The sequence below is a fragment of the Poeciliopsis prolifica genome, unplaced genomic scaffold (assembly GCF_027474105.1).
Source record: "Poeciliopsis prolifica strain line A6 unplaced genomic scaffold, Auburn_PproV2 SCAFFOLD013, whole genome shotgun sequence".
NCBI lineage: Eukaryota > Metazoa > Chordata > Actinopteri > Cyprinodontiformes > Poeciliidae > Poeciliopsis > Poeciliopsis prolifica.
In genome coordinates this window covers 11,440,389-11,457,585 of record NW_026562388.1, presented here as the reverse complement: position 1 = coordinate 11,457,585, position 17,197 = coordinate 11,440,389, and the positions used below count along the sequence as shown (strand labels likewise).

General features: G+C 37.9%; 1 protein-coding gene across 7 annotated transcripts in view; it reads left to right on the top strand.

The window, feature by feature from the left end:
- Positions 1 to 17,197, top strand: part of esrrb (estrogen-related receptor beta) — a 57,269-nt gene that overhangs the window by 5,627 nt on the left and 34,445 nt on the right. For 4 of the 7 annotated variants that reach the window (XM_055038717.1, XM_055038719.1, XM_055038718.1 and 1 more), the window contains exon 2: positions 16,478 to 16,887. In XM_055038717.1, the coding sequence (XP_054894692.1) occupies positions 16,478 to 16,887 (410 nt within the window). Of the gene's footprint in view, positions 1 to 2,214; positions 2,284 to 16,477; positions 16,888 to 17,197 lie in introns of all 7 variants that reach the window. The other 3 variants (XM_055038715.1, XM_055038714.1, XM_055038713.1) reach the window with 1 other exon arrangement.

Below are 17,197 nucleotides of genomic sequence, written 5' to 3'. Positions count from 1 at the left end.
TATGAGACTCACCAGAAATGTTTAGAGATTTTACTTTTCTCAGTGTTATTATTGGGAGGTTTTTATCATAGCTTTTAATTACATAGTAATTTCTAAAGTCTGTATTTAATGAAAATGTATAATTTTGTTGCATATCAGTGAAACCGATTTTGTGTGTTTATTTTACCTTCTACGCCTGTGCAAATGCATCAGATTTCTCCATAAATCTCCTTTATGTTTTTTTTTTTATGTAACATCACCTAAACATAAATCACAACATTTCTTAAACGTTTTATAAATTTAAATGCTTTTCGCTTTCTAATGTTTGTTACAGCACATTTTACCTTTTAACATAATCTTCTAAAATTACAACTAAATGAGCTATTTTTCCCAAGGTTTGTTTTTTTATTTTAATAGTTCCCCCCACAAAACTTCTCATTAAATGTAGTTTTCAACTAATATTTAATGAGTATTCTTTGATATTACAGAAACATAAAGCTGTAAAACATATGTTGTTTGCAGTTGTGTTGAATTCTTTTTCTCAGAATCAGTATTTAATTTTGAATAAAAAAAAATAATTTTAGTTAAACGTTGGCTCATTAACTTATAAAATTATGAATGACGTTAAATTAATAAGAAAAACTATCTGCGTAGAAAACCTATCAGATTTTATAAGGCAGTTTTTACTCGTAAAATGGAACAAATTTCTTTTAGGTTTATAAATGTGCCACAAATAAGGGGAAATTGTAGAAAATTATGAACATTATAAACAGTTTTTATGGTGATCCCTTTAGCATTGAAGAAGGCTTCATTTAATAAAGCATGCACATTATAAATTTATAATTTGGTATTAAAGTTTGATAATACATAAGCCCTCTAAGAACAAATTTTTTTGAAGCCAAGTTGGAATATTAGACTTATTGTTCACACCGCTTCATGAGAAAAGACGCCTCTCGTTTCATATGGAAATTATTACCCCTGACCTGACGACTTGTCCACTGTGGAGCAGCTGATCTGGGGAAACCTCTCCAACTCTGGACGCAAATTTTGTTTCAGCAGTGTCTCATTTTCCCTGGTGTTTTCAAACTCGCGCTGAGGGCTGAATGTAGAAGTGATGCTTGGGGTGAATGATCTCTATTGGAGGTTTTCGCGCCTTGCAATTTGCACATTACTGTGGTGGAATCTCTGTAAAACACTTTAGATTGTCTCGAGGGTGTCGCCACTTTCTGGGCATCAGACTGAAGTAAAGTTTTTCTCTAACACACTAATATGAAATTGTACAAAGCCTGTAATAGAAATTTCACAAAACATTCATATATTACAGGTTTATAGTTACAATTGAGTGTACTTTCCATAGTAATTTAATATTCTTTTTAGTGCTACTGTTTCTGTTAAGTTAAAAGTAAATATCTCCCTTTATTCTTTGAGCATGTGAGTGTGACCGTCTCCTTGCAGCGGTTGTTCACACTGGTCAGAAATCCGTCATGGCTGCGAGTGTAAATTCTTTGCTGCTTTCTCAAAAAAAAAAAAAAACAACAACAAAAAAACAAAACAAGAATTGAGCAGCAGTGAATTGGGATTTTACTTCTTTCATTCCTAAACATCTTTCAGCACCCATGCTTTCCTTTATTCTTGGCACAGCCACTGCAATAAACTAACAAGGCTATCCAATTTCCCGTCTTGAAATAAGAGCTTTTTAATGTATTTTTAGAGAGGCAGAAAGAAGTTAGTGCGCAGTGATGAATTAGATTTCAATTTATTTGACTTCATTCCCAGCTTGCTGCATTAGAGCCTGCAAACAGCCATCTCTGGCGGTCCGTCCGCTTGATTCTTATTAGGTTTCAGAAAACAAGGCGAGGGAATTGCATTAGTGTATCTTAAGTTAAAAGCTCCTTGCTCTTTGACCAAGTGTTTCATTGTTATTGGGTTAATCAGATTTTTGCTGTCTTCATGGAGATGCTATCGCAGGTTAGAGGCAGTGGTGAGTAACCAAAGCAGCCGCGCTCAGACACTATCCAGATGGGATCAGCTTACGGTAATTTGGTTTCAGAATACATTACCAGAAAAGCCTCCTGGATGAGGATGGCCACCCTACAGCGATCCAGGAGCTACTGGCCTCTGTGGCCACCTGTCGCTTTAACGTCCCTCAGCTTTTAGGACGATTTCAGATGTTTCTTTTGTGCTTCAATTTGAGATTGTTGTCCAATTCTAAATACTTCTTCCTTGTATCAACAGGGCTTTGTTGTCCAAATCATTAGAGAGATTCCTGAGTCCCATGGCCACGCTGGAGACCTCTCATTTCTGGTATCTAGTATCATTACTCTTACTGTAAAATAGGAATGGGCCGGGAAGAGATCCTCAGCGTATGATAACATAGAGTCAAATTACGAAAAATGACCACAATTAAGGGGGTCTAATTATTTTTTAAAAAAACAAAAAACAAACATTCTGACTGCTTCTAAAATATCTAACGTATTGACCAGTATTATTAAAATAAAGGAATGTATAATTTTTAATTGTAAATTTGGTTTTCATACCTAGACTTTTGAAGAAAAGCATTGAACATTTTTAAGTAGATGTGCTCTTCAAAGAGCAACACAAGAATAATGAGTTCATATTGGCTTAATTAGTCGGCCCACTGGTGGAGGAGTCAGCAGTCAGCTGCTTAGATGACATGCCACTTGTAGTGAACATGCTATAGTTTTTAATAACATTACCTTTATAAGTGAAGAGATGAGGCATATTTAGTTCCCACATCAGCAATATAATTATTTTCAAACAGCTGAATTTATCTTTGCTGTTTGCAGCTGACTGGCAGTGTGCAGCAACAGGTGGGTTAGGAGGAGTGTGGCTTTTTCTGTGGTCCATGCAGCTTGAATTAGGTGGTTAATTAGTCAGGTTATCAGTGTGCGCTGCTTAACTTATATGGTGCTCACAGGTTGCTTAATGTTAAAAAGCGTTAAAAGTACATTTTGACTACTTACAAAAAAACTAACTTCTTAAGTTGTGAATGACTGCTTCTTTCAACACTTAAAGAAACAGCCTACACTGCTATTAATTAACCACACATTTTTTAGGTATGTTCTTAACTACAAGCCCATCTGCTTTTTAAGATTCACTTCCATTTTAGATTCTAGAAGTATCTAAGGAATAGTTCACTTTGTTTTAGTTGCCAAACAACTATATAAAAGCATAAAACCACTCTTGATTACAAGATAAAAACCTTCCAGAACACATAAAAGTGATTGTAGCTATTTATGGACTGACATGAGGGTCACAGAAAAACCCTGAGTAGTATTACAACAGTGTTTATATCTTGAGTGTTTACACAGAAAATAAAAATGTATGCCATAAACAATCACAAAATTTCAAAATTTAGTTGTACTTTCAAATGCAGAATATGATGCATTTGAACTTTTTGTAATTCTGTTCCTCATAAAAAGCGAGTAGCTAGTTATTTGCTAACTAGTTGGGCAATCTGGTGAGGTAGTCTGCATCTTGATACGTATCTCGCTTGTAGCTTTTAAAACAATTTTACCCTTTTAAGAGTGATGTCAATAACATTTCCAAACTGATGAAATTGTCCGTCTTTTACTCAGTGGAAATACTAGTAGCCCTCTTTCGACCAGCTAACCAACAGTGTGAAGCAACAAGTGGGGGAGGGACTGTAGTGTGTTTCTCCATGCTCTGAGCAGCACTGAAGTCAGGAACAGAAAGATACATAGATAGATGTATTACCTATTCTTGCTGTAAAAAATACTCCAAACTCAGGATAAAACAAAAATAGTGTCTTGGCAGTTTGTTGATGGCAACTTTTCTGTAGCCTCAGAAGTGTCAAAGTTCATGCTAACATGATGGTAGAAGGTTTTCCCCTTGTCATGTCGAGTGGTTGCTTTAACAAATGCGGCATAAATCTGGGCAGTTTTTTCTTTTTAACTGCCTTTCATTTTACAATTATCTCAGTGTTGTCATAACATGCCGCCTCCTCAGATCTTAAATTTGCCCTTTCCACCTCTTGGCGATTACCTGCCTTCCTTCTTTGATTATTTCACAACACCCACCTGCATGGAAACAAACAGCCTCTGCTGAACGCGCCCCCTCCGGATTTCTCGCCCATGGTAACCTTGGACACCTCCACCGCAGTGTGAGAATCTGTTTAAAAATAACCAGGTCCATTAGTCTAGAAAGGATAATGCTAGCCTATGTGGGCTCTCATGCCCTTGTGGCAGCAAAGTGCTATCACTGACACGTTGCGTCAGCACTTCTTCCTGTTGCTCTGACGCTCAAGGGCTCCTCTTTAGTCACTCACACATGCATATGTGCAAGTATTCAAACGCGCAAACAGCAGAACGGAAGCTGAAAAGAAAAAATAAGTGACAAATGTAGTGTTTTGGTGTTGCATAAGTAAAGTTTGCATTACTTGTAAAGACCGAAATCTTTTATAGAGTGTTTGTCTCTGCAGTTCCTGTAGAAAATGTGATGTAATGTGGAGTAACTGCATGGGTGTTTATCAGCGGAGGCCATTGGTATTGAGCAGTCAGTTGTTTGAAGGTTATGTTTCAAAGCAGTAATTGAAATGCAAAATAACATTAGGATCGATGGTTAGCTTTGTTTATTTATGAAATCAATATTGAAACCGTCCATCACAGTAGAAGCTCTGATTCTCACTGACAGCTTCACCAGGTCCCCTCAGCAATAAACGCTGCAGCTACTGCGCCGTTATTTCAATGTCTGTATTAGAAGGTAGTAAGGTAGTTACAACTCAAAGTGTGCAAATGGATTCTTATCACTCGTATTTTAAATCCAAAGTTTGTTCAAGATGTCGGCCAATTCACACACTATAAAAGTGATTAAAAATGCCACTTTCACAATGCATCCAGGGTCAGTTCATGCCTTAGTTTTAAAAATGACATTAGCTTAATGAGAATCATCACTCCTTAGGTTTCAACAACATGACTGTAGGTGTTTACAAGAAAAAGTGAGAAAAAGTGCAGTAGCTTTCTTTCAGCAAGCTGACTGACAGTGTGCAGCAACAGATGGAGGAGGGGCAGTGTTGTTTCACACAGCACTATCTGAACCCTGACTCTAGCCTTTTTTCTTACATCATTTTAAAAATGGCTTTGAAACGGATAGTTAGAAGGAAAATGTTTTGAAATTTGAAAATATTTGAGTGTATGCTGATGTCGGTAATCTGCCTAGTTTTCAATTAGTTTTTAATTTTGAGTAGTGGTGCTTTAGAACAGATAACACCACACTTATACTTTTAGCCAGTGGACTTGCACTGTGCAGCAGCAGTAAATTACTCAACGCTCCATACAGACGGCAAAAACTACATCGATTCGAAAAGGACTTGAAAACTAAGGAAGGTTAAAAAAGAAAATATTTATAGTGTTAAAACTCATTTTTCAAACCTTGGTATAATAATGTTCTTGCAGCCAGTTCATGAACCCTGTGTAGCAACAAGTGGGGGAGGGTCAGCAACTGCTACTTTAAGGGAGAAAATTCTCTCTTTGTATTGAAAAGCCTTTAAACTATTGAACTGAAAATAACTTTAAAACTTACCTTCATACCAGTAACAAGCCAGTTGTTTTGGCTAATGTTTTCACATCCACTTTGCGGGTGTACTGTTGCTCATAGACGCTCATCATTATTTTAAAACACAGCTCCAAAACTCACCAGCTGCTACTCTGCCATGCTGAAGTTTAAATTTGATTATTATGACTGAATTATAATTTTTAACATAATTTCACTGATTTTATTTGATTATATCATAATTTTAATAAAAAATCTTATGGCTTTACTGTGACTTTTTTGACATGTTGTGCACCTTTCTGAACGTGTGTTGTTGCTTTGTGTAATGTGGCCTGCCTTTATCAAATATATTATGATCGTGTATATTATGATCATACAATGATGTGTAGGTGTGTGTGTGTGTGTGTGTGTGTGCTCTCTTCACTAAAATGCACTTTTCAGTATGCAGCAATTAATCAGTCATATATCAAAATACTCTGATTTTGGACAGTAAAACTCTATTTAGATTCACCTTTTTGAGGTTTTTGAAAACAGTACCAAATTTCAGTTCACGATTTGAAGCAATACTTTCTATAATTTGAATTCCTTACTTTTGTGTTGCGTTCAAAACTACGACATCTTTACAAAGCATGTTGTACATTTTCTTTTATTCGTTTTATTCATTAAATAAATTGGAGCCTTTCAAAATTTTATTTTTCCCCTCAGACTTCAAGACAGAAAGAAATGAGCAGCGCGATAGGTTTTGATACCTCGCCTACACCACTAAGTAGACTCAAATGGTGACACTGAGTGACTGACTGTTGAAGCTGCGACATGCGGTTAGATTTCACCTCCCCCCTCCAAAAGGCAACGCATTAATTCAGAAAATCTCCCCAAAGTTTAATTATTCCTGAATGGTGTTGTGGTGGATACATGCGTATAAATCAGTTAGGCCCACCCGCTTTTTTTTAAATTTTTTTTATTACCAGCACTATTTATAGAGAATGTGTGGCAGCTGGTAGCGATGAGCCTGTAAAAAAGCTGGAGGCTATTGCTGTGACAGTGTCGACCGCTGTAGCGTGTGACAGTCATAACAATGGAGTTTCTTTAGTAACATCAGTGCTCCGCGGCGTCGTTTGAAATGTGCGCTTCAGAATGCGTCCTTAATGGCAGAAATGAAGTTGCGTTTCCAACTGGATTAACATGTTATATCATTATTTTAATGGTTCCCGTGAGCCGCGATTACGCAGTGTCTGTGAGCCTTTGCAAACATTGACACATCTGATTGAGTTTAAATCTTCACCTGATAAGCCTGCAGCTTTTTGGCCCACTAATATTGAACAATTTATTTGTGTGTGTGTGTGTATGTGTGCGCGCTTGAACTAGTTTGTCTTTTTATGTTTATATCTTCTTCTGCAGAGAGTAATTTATTTGGGGGTGTGGAGAGATTGGGTCTTTGTCTTAAGCAGGTAGAGTTTCCCCCCCTAAACAAGGACGGCCTATCAGAGGAAGATTAATGAAGTAATTTCATGCATGGCTCTATGCCTTCGTCCTCCTATATGCACAGTGACTGTGTCTAAACCTGTGATTTACATTCGACTGTGCTAAATAGCCTTAACCCCCTGTAATAATATTTCTCTGTTTGTGACACATACACACACACACACACACACTGTTATAACTATTCAGCACAAGCAAGGGTTTCCAATAACTTTTTGATAGAATTAGCTTCTTCCTTAGATTTTTATTTCATGTTCATATTTATTTTAAGTTCAAGCTTACATAATTCACATTTTGAAATGCTGCCATTTTAAAAAAAAAAATCCTACTGTTTTATGAGTGTTTTATTTATATTTGAACCTTACACATACTGTAAAACCTTCATTCCTGTAGTTTAAGGTCTTTTAAATAGATGTCAGCGAACATGCAGGAATTATGGAGCATGCAGTACCACAGTGCTGCCCCTCCCACAGATGTTGCTGCACTACATTCATGTCTTGCTAAAAGAAAGTTAAACTCTTCTTTAAAGTTTTTTTTTTTTTTACAGCAGTGGCATTGCAGAAATGTACAACCTTTGATTTTGTTGCACAAATAACAGCATGCCACCAAATCCAAAGAATCCCAGAAGGAAGGAAGATATATACAAATTTAGCAACATGAAAGTTGTTTCAATTGAAAAACACAACAACTTTAATTGATCTCCATACAATATGGAGATCAGCTAAAATGTGGTGTTTGTTCAAATAGCTAGGCTTTGAACGGTGAGAAAGTTTGTACTGGAAATATTATGATGACGATTTCAACTGATTGACCCACACTTTCCTTTTCCATCCCAAAGTTTTCTCCCACTCTTGAGTTTTAGCAAGTTGGTTGCTAAGATTTGGATCAGGTGTGAATCTTAAAGGCAGTCCTGTCCCATCTTGCCTAAAGTAATTTTTGAGAAGCAGATTTTGAATGCTTGATCTCTGAAGTACTGTATGATCTTGCCTGCAAGCTGTCCTTCAAGGTAGGGCTTTGCTCGCACTGAAACCTTTTGATATTGTGATCTCATATTTGTAGCTTTGTTTTCTAAAACAATTGCTGTGATACAACATCTTTTCTATGTAGATTATTAATGGTAATGCACATTTTCTCATTTCTTTGCTCTTCCTATAAATTTTGAAGTGGGGTTTGAAGAGTATATTGGGATTTGATGACAGTGCATCAGTAACATATCATAGCATAAGATTGTGCCTGGTGTTTTTATTATTTTCTTTCTTCATTCAACAAAAGTAGATATATAAACATGTACATTTATTCATGTTTTTTTCTATTAGTGTGGACAGGTCTTTTTTTTTAAATGATTAATTCTGCATATAAAAGATTATAACTTCCATAAATAAATAACTTCCATAAATTGTATTGTTAGTTTTGGAGGAATGCTTTCAACTGAAATTACAACCAATAAAAAATATTATTTGACATCACTGGTGTTAATGAAATCTGTTTGGTTTGGCAAGCTTTGGCAGAAACAATCTTATTCCAGTTGGGCGTAATTACTTTTCATAGTTTTTAAAGACACTGTACATTTATGTTGTCAAATTAAACCATGACTGTGCCTCATAATGGATGTGAAGAATGGCAATCAGTTTTTATGAAAAGGCAGCAATAGAAACTTGATCCCAAATGTACTCTGTAGGAGGCTGGAATATCCCAAATCTGTCCTTTAACATGCAATTTGATGAACAGTTCAACCCTGCAGAGAGTTTTTTTCCACCGGGGTTGCATGGGCAGCGCGTTAATTCCTTTCTTAGTCAATCGCTCCCACATTTCCCCCACTGACAGTAGCTCTATCATTAGCCGACGACTTCCTTCAACATCCTGAAATCAGCCCCCTTAGACGAACAGGATCTGCCCGTTGCGACCCAGACAGTTTACGTCAGACAAACAGCAGCGCCTATATCACAAGAGGACCTTTCTTTCCTTTCCAGTAGCTCCTCTGATGGAAGGAGGTGGGAGGGATGGATCAATAGATGTGATCTGCTTCTGGGCCGGCTGTGTCTCGTGGTCCTGCTGGAGCGTGGGGCTCATGTTGTCGCGGTGGACTGAGCTCATGGCTTTTTAAAGACTATAATGACATAACTGTGAAACAGCTAAATATAATCCTTTGCTGCAGTCCTTAAAAAAAACATAATTATCCAGTCTGCGGTCCCCTCAAGTGGTTACCATGCACATGTCCCTAGCTTGCCAACTATTGATCTGGGACCCTCCTTTCCAGTTGTAACAATAAACACTTCTTTCTCTGACTCTTTTTTTTCTTTGCTTTAGAGATGAACCAATCAGATTTTTCCTGGCTGATACAAATTTTTAGTTTTTACTTCTCTCATTTATCTCCTGCTGATTTCAATTTTGGTACAGATTTGTTTATATTAGGAATGTGGTAAAAATGTATTGCAGATTCTTTGATAGCGATAATAATTTTAGTTTCTCATATCGAGTCTCGTTTATTTCTACAGCACATTTTAGCAACTAGGTAGTTCAAACTGCTTTGCATGACAATATAATACAGCAACCAATTATAAAACAAGCAATAAACATTACATGTTAGTAGCATTTATCGATAGTTTTTTAATATATATATAGATTTTTTTTTTTTTTCTTTTATTGATTTTAAAATCAGGTAAAAACATAATAAACAAAAGAGCCCAGTAAAGCCTTCCATACATAATAATAAAAACACAGAAACCAGCAAAAAAACAAACCAAAAAAAACATTAATAAGAGTCAAGGTGGATTTAGTTTCCTCCTTCAGTGCACGTCAACTCACAACCACTCCAAGCTCAAAAATGAGCAAAAAAATAAAATAAAAACGACAAAAGTCTTTGGAATTAAGTAGGAAAGACTTAAATTGCATCTGACTTGTAGTTCAGATCGTGAATCGTTTTTTTCTAAGATATCTAAGTAATCCACATATACATTGTAGGAAAGGTGCATAAAAAGTGTATTTCAGCTTTAAACTCTAGGTGTTTTAAGTTTTGATGCATTTAATGAACAAGGGGAATTTAATCAGGGGTAATCATATGTTTCAATCTCCGTCCGACTGATCAGTGCATCTGAACTTTTCATCATGTTTTTCCCTTTCTTACTTCGCTCTTCCTGATTCCAATTTTTTTTTTTATCTTTCTTTTTGTTTGCCTCTATGGATCTCCACATCATAAATCTCTGTCAGCTTCTCCTGAGTGTCTGGCATATCTGTTAATAAAGAGGGCCCTCCTCTCTTTCAGGTCCACCTCTCCTCCCTCCTCCTCCCTTCAGTCATCTCTCTCTGCCAGAGCAGGACTAATGAATGAGAAACTCCAAAATTAGAGGCCTCACCGTCATAGATTGGATTGGTCCCTCTGGAGTACCGGGTTTGCCTCCAACCTAACCACAGCTTTCAAAGCAACCCTCCTCCCCCAATATTTCCATTTTTTATATTCTTTATTTAGCAGAAACATGCATTTGAACACACGTTCGTGCTCAATGTCCCAGGAGTAATTTAGCCTCGTATTCCCCTGATGGTCTTTAACTTGAAATCGGAGATGCAAAATCCAGACAGCATATTTTTGGAGAATTGCATGTTTTTAAACATCAAGCGGGTCCATAACAAAACTGCTGGCTCTTGTGTTAGAACATAACTCAAGCACCCAAAGATGGTGTACACCATCTACAAATGTATATTTGTTCCAAGCTCAGAATCTGACAAATTGTCTTTGATTGGTGTTTACCTGGTCAAATGCTGAAAAAAAGTTTTGTCCTTTTCGTTTGATAAATTAAAACCAAAAACTCTTTAGTGTAATTTTCAGTTAAGAAGAGGGTTTTTTAAATTTATTCAAAACAATAATGATAAAAAACTCGGAATCACTTCTGATTGATGAGAGGTGGATTAAATACTTTAAATCTGCAGCTTTGACCTCAAATAAAGATTATTTTTCATTCTAGCCCCCAAAGTAAGAGCCCCCATCATTTTCTGGAAATATTTCAGCCAGCTTCTGCTTCAGGTTAATAAAAATCAGTCTTTAAAAATTATTTTGTAATTACTCCTGCATATTTTCTCTCTATAGTTCTTAGATTAGAAAAAAATAAAAAATCACTATCCACAGTTCACATCTTGAAGAAATTTGGAAGTTTATATCAGCCAGGGAAAACTTGATCAGTGCATTTCTTTCCTTTTCTGAGGTTGTGAAGATTTTGGGTCTCGTCCGTCCCAGAAATGACTCCCCGCCTGTGCGTGTTGGAGCGCTAAAAGGTACCGCTGGCCCCTGGAGGAGAGGTCAGCCTGGCAGCTGCTTGTGTGTCTGTCTGTGGTGGGGAGCTCTGTCAGGAGCTAATTGAGTTCGTCCTACCAGCGCTGACTCTGGGGCCAATGGCTTATCAGGCCACATCGCTTGAGGCCCTCAAGACAGATTTGCCCCCAGTCGGGGCATCTGATATCACCATCGCCCTGCTTGCTGATGTCAACCCCCACCATATAATTCCCCCCGCACTTACAGAGTCTGATCAGGTAGCAGGGATGTGACACACACGTGTGAAAAGATGTTTTTGGGACATGTAACAAGAATTTCTTCACTGTTCCAGCTTGATCTCAGACACAGTTTTGGTTGGTCAAACATAAAACAAGGTGAAAGAACTATTTCAGTGTCCTCCTCTCTGCGGGAATACTTTCAAATTGACTGTAACAAATCGTGTTCATGCCGATGTTCTGAATTTCATTCTCAGGTGAGAAAGAAGGAGAGAGCTCCACAGTTCTCCTCCTGGAAGCTGAGGAGCTGCAAGTGTAGTACGAGCTGCCAGATCGTTAGTCCGGCTAATCCCGGCCGCAGTCGCGCCGGCGGAATGATATTAGGGATCTGAAATGCTGTTAGGAGGGCCAGGTGGAATCAGATTAAAACCAAACTGCGCACTGTGCGTTTACAGGGCCCATAACCTTCTACTCAGCATGAATTTTGATCGGTACAAAGGGAACAAAAGGAGGAGGAACGGAGAAAGGAAAAGACAGAGGGGAGATACTGTGTCTTAGAAGAGAGCCGTTCCTTTGGGCAGCCAGGCAGCAGAATCTGAAAAGGCTCTTAGCTCGAGGAAGGAAGAAAGAACTATAGATTTTATAGCATCAAGTCTCAGATAGTTCAGCAAACCCTTTTCTGTCTGTTCTGTCTGTGCACCACATGAGCTAATTACTACCTGCCCCCACATAATGAATTATTTATCAGGACTATTGCTGCTGTCAAATAATTTAATGCTCATAATTCATTTTCCGCTTACAATTGTATTTATAGATTTAAATTGGTCCTGTCCTGCTGGAGATTAGGAATATTTATAGAAATATTTTAGACTATTTGATTAATACAGCAGGTTTAAGTGGTTAGTATTCGCTCAGCATCATTAATCAATATAAGCGGGCTTGTTAAAAACATAAGCATATAGTGGTGGTGGTAATGTGTCATACCAGAATGAGTTAAGGGGTTTCCAGTCTGCACATTTATTATAAATGACCACGTTGAGCTGGAGGGGAAACAGTTAAGACACTTATGCAATTATGCTAAGTGTCACCCTGAGGATGGCCTTTGAACCGAGGTTAAGCTCACTCTGAATTTGTGAAATAAAAGCTAAATGGAGCCATCTTGTGCTCCTGCGTTTTAATATATTGCCTTTAATAAGCCGAGTGCAGGTGGCCTGTCGTGCAGGTGCACATATCCATCTGAGACATAGAGCATAAAGCAGATGAACACATAGGTACTTGTTAATTTATAGGGATGTAATCTGCATTCATTATCAAGAGCAGCAAGGCCCATTTTAGAATGAGATCTAAGAGATTAACAATATTTGTGACTGCAGTAACGCAAGAGAGTAAATTATGAATTAGATCAACCAAAAGCTACAGTAGAGAGGCAGCGATGCATCAGTTTGAAAAGATTTGACCTACTGATTCTGAATTTAGACAATTTCTGTCCAGGGATTATTATTAACAAAAAATTGAGTCGACTTTTTGGTTAAAAACATAAAACACATCAACTACACAACTTTACAATTCTTTATTATTTAGCACACCTCAAAATGTTGAAGTGCATCCAATGATAAGTTTTATTGGAGGGACCCGTAAAAGTAAGTAACAGTTGCACCTATTTGAAAATAATTTATCTGCTAGTATTTGTTAGAATGCCAAACCATTAAATCATTTAATGTAACTATGATAGGAGCCTGAAGTGGCTTTTCTTTTGTCACCCAGTGTGTCAGAGAGAGCAGTTGGCATTACAATACTCTGCCGTAAAAGCAGGTTTTACTAATGTATTCAAAATAAGGCAAAATATTTGGAAATTACATTTCAAAGTGTCCTCCGTGTTAAAAATGAACAATTAGATCACCTAACATCATTAGCAGTGCAAACTTTTCATCATGTCTAGAATTCATAAAGCCATTTCTTAATTGTGAGAGTTTACAATTTCTGACAAAATGTTAGAAATTATTCCAAAAGATGAAAACTGAGAAACTGTGTTGTGATAAATTAAGCTCCCTGCTGAAGCTTAAGTCATAAACTGAATAGCTGACATGCCTATGTGGAAAATTCACTTCCTTTCTTCTGTCTTTGTTGTAGGTAACTCACCATTCTTCCTTTGGTAGTAACTTTTGAAACAAACAATAATGCTGTCAGTCAGAGGGATCTCTTAGTACTTGGTATGACCACATGCATTCACTAATTGGAAAAAAGGTCAGATTTTTAGCCTCAATCATTAGTCAGGCATAAAATCAGATGATTTTAGTTGCCTGCAGATTTCTTGGTGCATCTCCATTAAAGTGAATTTAATTTCTCTAATACAAAAAAGCATGTCTGTTCATTTTTATACAGTGAAGGCATTTTAATGGAAGAAGAATTTCAAGACTGCTCAGACAGAAGGGCTTATATCCACAAGGTCAACAGATTTAACAGGGGACATTTTTTATTATTTATTTTAGCAGTTAACCTTTTTGTGAATTTCCAGAAGTGGTGGGCACCCAGAGCTCCGATGAATATACATGACAGCAGGGGAGGGGAAACCCAGGAATGAGATTTAATTTGACACGCTGACCCCCATCTCCACGGGCCCGGGAAGCCGGGGTGAGAAAATAAGGTTGACCCAGTGACCCCCTTGGGCCTGAACTCCTCTGTCACCCATCTTACAATTAAATCAGCCTGAGAGAACAAGAAGATGTTCGGCCAACCAATACCGCAATTTTGGTGTCTCGTCTCCTGTTTGTTCTGTGGAGCTTTCAGACGTGTCGCTGTCGTCCAATCAGAAACTCGGAGCCCACTTGAAAACACCAACCCCTCCTAGTTCAAATGATAAACTGACTTGTTAAACATTTAACTATTACCATTAGTTAGCAATATGTTAATGGAAATAAAGCACAACTTGGGCTGCCACTCTTTCTGAACCCCTCAATCTGCATTTGCATAAGCTGTGCAAGGCTCAATTTTGCTAATGCAGGCAAGTGCAAGCAACCTTTTACCCTTCCCATGGTGCCTAATGCAAAGAGTGTGCATACATGTTAGAGGGTGACCTCACCATAACCCTAAGAGGTTACTATGCGTCTACACAGCATCCTCGCTACATTGAGTAATTCATTTCCCCTCCTTGTTCACCCCTTCAGCTCACTCTAAAGAAAATATGTGCGGACACCCCGCACCGACGCTCCCTCTCCCACTGCCACCGTTCACTCAGTGCAATTTCAAGTTAAAGGTTATAGAGCAGGACTGAAATACATTTATATAGGCATGGAAAGCCTCAGAGTGCATTTTGTGGCCACCGCCAAAAGGCTGCACTTTAGTCTGCACACGTTACAGCATTAGATTACATGTACTCCAAAATACAGTTATAAGGCAGACAGTGAAAAAGTCAATATCTTGCCATCATGTTTCCTTTTGGTTGACTGCTGACTCAAGGAGACAAGGGAAGGTCCGCTGTGCTCTCTAAACTACTGAGATGCCCCCATCTTGATTTGTCCAGTTTGTGTGTGTGCGTGCACTTGTGTGTGTTCAGTTATTTGAGCACTCTTGATTTCTGTCCCTCTGCCTCTTGTTCGTTTTCCCTTTCCTCCCTGTCAGTCTGTGTGTTTGCATTGTGCAGGGAATGTGTGCCGACGTTTGTGTTGCAGTTGTGTGTGTTTGTTTTCTGAAGGACTTTAACAGCTGCCATAGTGCGTGGCTAATGAAACACTTAGGATTCTGGTTTGCTAGTTTAAATGAATGTGAGGGCACAGTGACTAAGAGAACAAAAGATTACAAAACCTAAATTCATATTCATTAAAAATGAAGCAATTGGTAGATTTTGTAAAGCTTTAACCTACTTTGGCTGATTTCCCCATGAAAATATCCCAAAATGCTTAGCCTTCCTGCTGTGAATGATGATTAATTATTTATATTAGGAATAAAGGCAATGTCTGTGTTAGAGAGGAGTCACTGTGAAATGACCAGAGAGTTGACATAAAACTGTATTTATTGTGATATATTGGTGATTAGCACAGTTAGTGTTATTAACAGTAAACTTATGTCAAAAAACATAATTTACATTTACGCAGATTTCGAAAACACTGCAAATGTTTTTAAATCTCCGAAAAAGAGAGAAGCTCAAAGCTAAGCAAGGATAACAGATGAACTTTACACAATTTGTTCAGCCTTCCTATTATCTGCTGAATACTTTCTCTATCTTGCTTTCTAGCAGTCTGCATGAATGGCGAGCTTGTCTCAACATATGAAAGTACAGTTTCATTTTTATAGTTTTTTATGTTTCGGTGCTTCCTCTGATCTTAACTTTATCTTTGAGAACAAATGTTTTGAGTTTTCTTCCCACAGTAACAGTTTCCACACCAACGAGTGTTTTAAGTGTGATCTGTTAGTGATTAAGTATGGTGTAGTGTGTTAACTGGCTTGACTTTTTAAGCTTTTTTAAGCTTAAAAGGATGAAACAGAGCAGCTTTTTTGTACTCCATACAGGTTTCCTGTTATCTGTTAAAAGTTTTGCTACCTTCCGGCCGAAGGATAAGAAGCACAGCATTTAAAAAAGTTTATTATATCTTTGTGCATCCTCATGATATTTCTACACACTTCTCTGAAACTGAAAGTTGAGTTTCAGTCCTGTGTGAGCAGTAACACCAAAAAGTGTTGATGCTACTGTTAGCGCTTATATATGGTGTTTTTATTGACTGGAAAATTATTCATCTTTGTGGATGGAAGTCCACAGAGATGGACTTCTATTATACAGAGAGCAAGTCTGTCTGTCAATGATCAGCAGATCATTGATATAGTGTGCAATAATTCTTAAACAAATCTTAGTTATTGCAAGTTGTATTTCAGATCAATTAATTAGAAAAGTTACTTGTTTAATTGCTGATAAGCTCTTACTGTACTCCTAATTTAAATTTATTTCTGCTAATCATCTTTTTCTCTCTTTTTGTTTATTTTCCCGACATCAATCCTCCCCTCACCTCTAATAAAGGCTGCTGAATAGAATGGCCGCTGATGAACGGCATCTACCGTCCAGCTGTGGGTCCTACATCAAAACAGAGCCATCCAGCCCGTCCTCGGTCATCGACACGGTCAGCCACCACAGTCCCAGCGGAAATTCGGACGCCAGTGGTGGCTATGTCAGTACCATGAACAGCCACTCTAACGGCCTGGACTCTCCACCCATGTTCACCCCTGGTGGGCTCGGCGCAGGCTCCTGCCGCAAGCGCTACGACGATTGCTCCAGCACCATCATGGAGGACTCGTCCATAAAGTGCGAATACATGTTAAACTCCCTCCCCAAGAGGCTGTGCCTGGTCTGTGGAGATATCGCCTCGGGGTATCACTATGGGGTAGCTTCTTGTGAGGCCTGCAAAGCCTTTTTTAAAAGGACAATACAAGGTATTTCCCCTATTCTCCCCTACCGCTATTTCATCTCATGTTGCCACGTCAATAGACACAAAAACACCTGACATACATGAAACCTCTGCTTGCAGAGCAACACCGAAACATACTCAAGGAAAGAGATTTATTTAATACCTCTACTGGAGAATATATTTTTTTTCAAAGTACCACCCTAAAATATTTTAACTACCATTTTAAATATGATACAATGTAAACTTATCTTTCTGTTAAGCTTTGAGTCAGTTTGCCCTTTACTTATTTTCTCAGTTCATTTCCAGTTTGTATCCATGCACTTAACATTTCAAAC